At 47.6% G+C, this 2,783-nt stretch overlaps 1 protein-coding gene across 1 annotated transcript; it reads right to left on the bottom strand.

Moving 5' to 3' along the window:
• Positions 1-483: 483 nt before the first annotated feature.
• Positions 484-1,505, bottom strand: brd3os (BRD3 opposite strand). The gene is made up of 2 exons (XM_071919797.2): positions 1,474-1,505; positions 484-1,049 (listed from the first exon to the last, which is right to left on the bottom strand). Exon 2 carries the CDS (start codon positions 859-861, stop codon positions 484-486), a length of 378 nt encoding a protein of 125 aa, XP_071775898.1. The 5' UTR covers positions 862-1,049; positions 1,474-1,505.
• Positions 1,506-2,783: the final 1,278 nt, after the last annotated feature.

The raw sequence follows: 2,783 nt of genomic DNA, 5'->3' as shown, positions 1-2,783 counted from the left end.
ACCTCCAGTCAGTGATCATCATGAGGCGAACGGCCACCAACAGAAACACAAAATCAATAAAATGTAACCAGCATTCATGTTTTTTCCCTTCAGACTCGTCCTCATATCACTGACATCAGTTTGATGCTGCTTGCTGTGAAGTTACGTCACATCAGATCACCTGAAGTGATCAGCTGCAAATAAAACAGGTGAGTAACCCCCCCCCCCCCCCCCCCCCCCCCCCGACACACACACACACACATACTCTTGTATTCCATCCAGAGTGAGGACCTTCATTGACTACATTCATTCCCAAACTCTAAACTAATCCTGATCCCTAAAGTCACTCCTTGAAGAAGTGCGGCGCGGCCAGGAACTCAAACTGCTCCTCACTCTGATGGAATACAAGTCCACACACACACACACACACACACACACTCCCTCCCTCCATCATGTTAACATGAATCCTGGACTTGGTCTCATGTTCAACCCGGTCTGTCTGGTCTACATGAGGCTGCAGATCCTGGAGCGCCCCCCCTCCTCGTCACCCAGGCTCCTCCTGTCCCGGACCAGCACCGCCTGGTTGCCATAGCTACTGTACCAGGCCGACTGGCTGCGGCTCAGGTAGCTGGAGGGCGGAGCCTCCTGCAGCTCCTGCTGCTGCTGCTGCCAGATCAGCAGGGAGGTGTCGCGGTACCGCAGGCCGGCGTACGCCTCCGACAGAGCCTTCTGCGCCAGAGGAGGCCGGCCTGGAGGAGGAGGGGGGGGAGGAGGTCCGCCTGGAGGAGGAGGTTCTTCTGAAGGGGCTGGAGGAGTAGGAGGAGCAGCAGGTTCCTCAGGAGGAGTCTCCTCTGCTACAGAAGTTCTCCTGGACTCCGACATGCTGCGCAGGTCAGCGGCTTAGAAACCATCATGGTGACGAGGGAAACGTCCAGAAGCCCGGCAGCCCGGACCGGACCGGTCTGGACCGGCTCAGGTCCAGGTTCGGTCCAAACCACATGACCAGCCCTCTGGTCCAGCTGGTTCTGTTCAGGTTCCTGCTTTCTTCAGTAGAACCAGACTGCAGAAAGCTGGTCAAATCACAGTAACTAACGTTAGCTGAACATGTATCTGTTGCTGTTAGCTCCTCCCGCCCCCCTGTCTGTTCCTGCAGCCTGACTTACATTCTGTAAACTGCTGAGGAAATATTATTTCTGATAAAACACTCATGGCATAAAAATAAGGGAATTATACCTTTGAAAGTCTGTATGTTTAGAGGATAAAGCCTGCTGGACGGCAGCAGCCTGTTAGCCGGCTGGAAATGCTGACGACCACTTTCCTCTAATAGAAAGGGGCTTAGAGGCTAATCCAGCTAGCTCAGTTAGCTTCGGTTAGCTTCAGCTAGCTTCAGCCGCTAAACACACTGGAGTTTTAAAGCAGCAGTTCGGCGGTAACAAAGTAAACTGACGCCGAGAATTAAAATCTAAAATGTAGAAACTTAAAATGTCTCATAACCTTCATCACATTTCCCTGACAGCAGTCTGAAGTTAGCTCCTGTTAGCCGAGCTGTGAAACATCCAGGCGAAGCTGCTGCTGCATCCAATGGCAACGGTGCATCTACACTTCTGTCCGGGTGGGAACACATACCGCAGGAAACAAAGGTTCCGCATGTCAGTCGAGGTTTTGTAAAAGCGTTTCACTGCTACTTTCGTTTTTCTTACCACTGTTTTATAGTATGTTGACTGTAGTTTGTAGGTTTACTGTATTTTGACTTTAGTTTGGCTGTAGTTTTGTTGCACTGCAGTTAGACAGCAGTTCCAGCACAGCAGTGTGACTGTAGTTTCACTGTAGTTTCACTGTAGCTTGACTGTATGTTAGTTTGACCACAGTTTAGTTTGACTGTGTAGTTTTATTGTCGTTGGACTGTAGCTAGATTGTAGTTTCAGTGTTGTTTGATTTTAGTTTGACTGTCGCATGACTATACTTTCACTGTGGTTTGACTGTAATTTGAGCGTAGTTAGACTTTGTTTAGTTTGACTAGTTTCAGCGTAGTATGACTGTAGGGTCTAACACTGTAATGTACAAATCTAAACATTAATTAGACTGAATTCATTTAATTTGTTTGAACATATTCAGGATTTTTAGTTTATATTATTCTCTTGATTCTCTGACCGCTCCGCCTGTGTTGACTGGCAGCTTAGTTTTCTTAAGGCGCGCGTGTGTGTGTGTGTGTGTCAGGGGTTGGATGACAGATAGAGTGTCTCAGAGTGAATCTAGCAGCCTCTAATAGACAGAACAGGCTGTCTGTATTTAGCCTGGAGCCGGTTCAGCAGCAGAATGTGACCTGATGATATTCTATATGACTCAGTTTGGGTCTGATGATGTCGTGTTTCTCACCAGCACCATGCAGCAGAGCATCATGGTCATTCAGACTCACAGGAATATTTGTTCCATCTGTTGCTTTTGTTATTGTCAATTTTATTGTTTTGTCCCAGCATGTATTATATGGTTGGTACAGATTCTGTGAAGCTGACGGAGTGACAGATCTGCTGATCTGATCTGTAGGTGATGTGCAGAATCTGCAGACACACCTTGAACACTCTGACTGCAACGAAGCCGCTGTCTTCCACCGGACATTCATTCATTCTGAACGGGCGAGTTCGTTACTGCTGTGTTGTTGTGTTGGGTTTGCATTGCAGAGGCGTTGCGCTCTGAGTGTTGCATGCATCTTGCAACTAAACCGGATGTTGTCAAAATGGCCGTAAAAGTAGTAATAAATTTAAGTATTCAATATAAATTAATTTTTAAAAAAAAAGTTTCCCTCC

Source organism: Centroberyx gerrardi, chromosome 8, assembly GCF_048128805.1.
Source record: "Centroberyx gerrardi isolate f3 chromosome 8, fCenGer3.hap1.cur.20231027, whole genome shotgun sequence".
Lineage (NCBI taxonomy): Eukaryota > Metazoa > Chordata > Actinopteri > Beryciformes > Berycidae > Centroberyx > Centroberyx gerrardi.
Note: the sequence above shows the minus strand (reverse complement) of the source record. Positions and strands in the feature narration are given on the sequence as shown.

Bases quoted from the DNA above. Each gene is read 5' to 3' on its own strand.
- brd3os (XM_071919797.2), bottom strand. From the start codon at position 861: ATGTCGGAGTCCAGGAGAACTTCTGTAGCAGAGGAGACTCCTCCTGAG.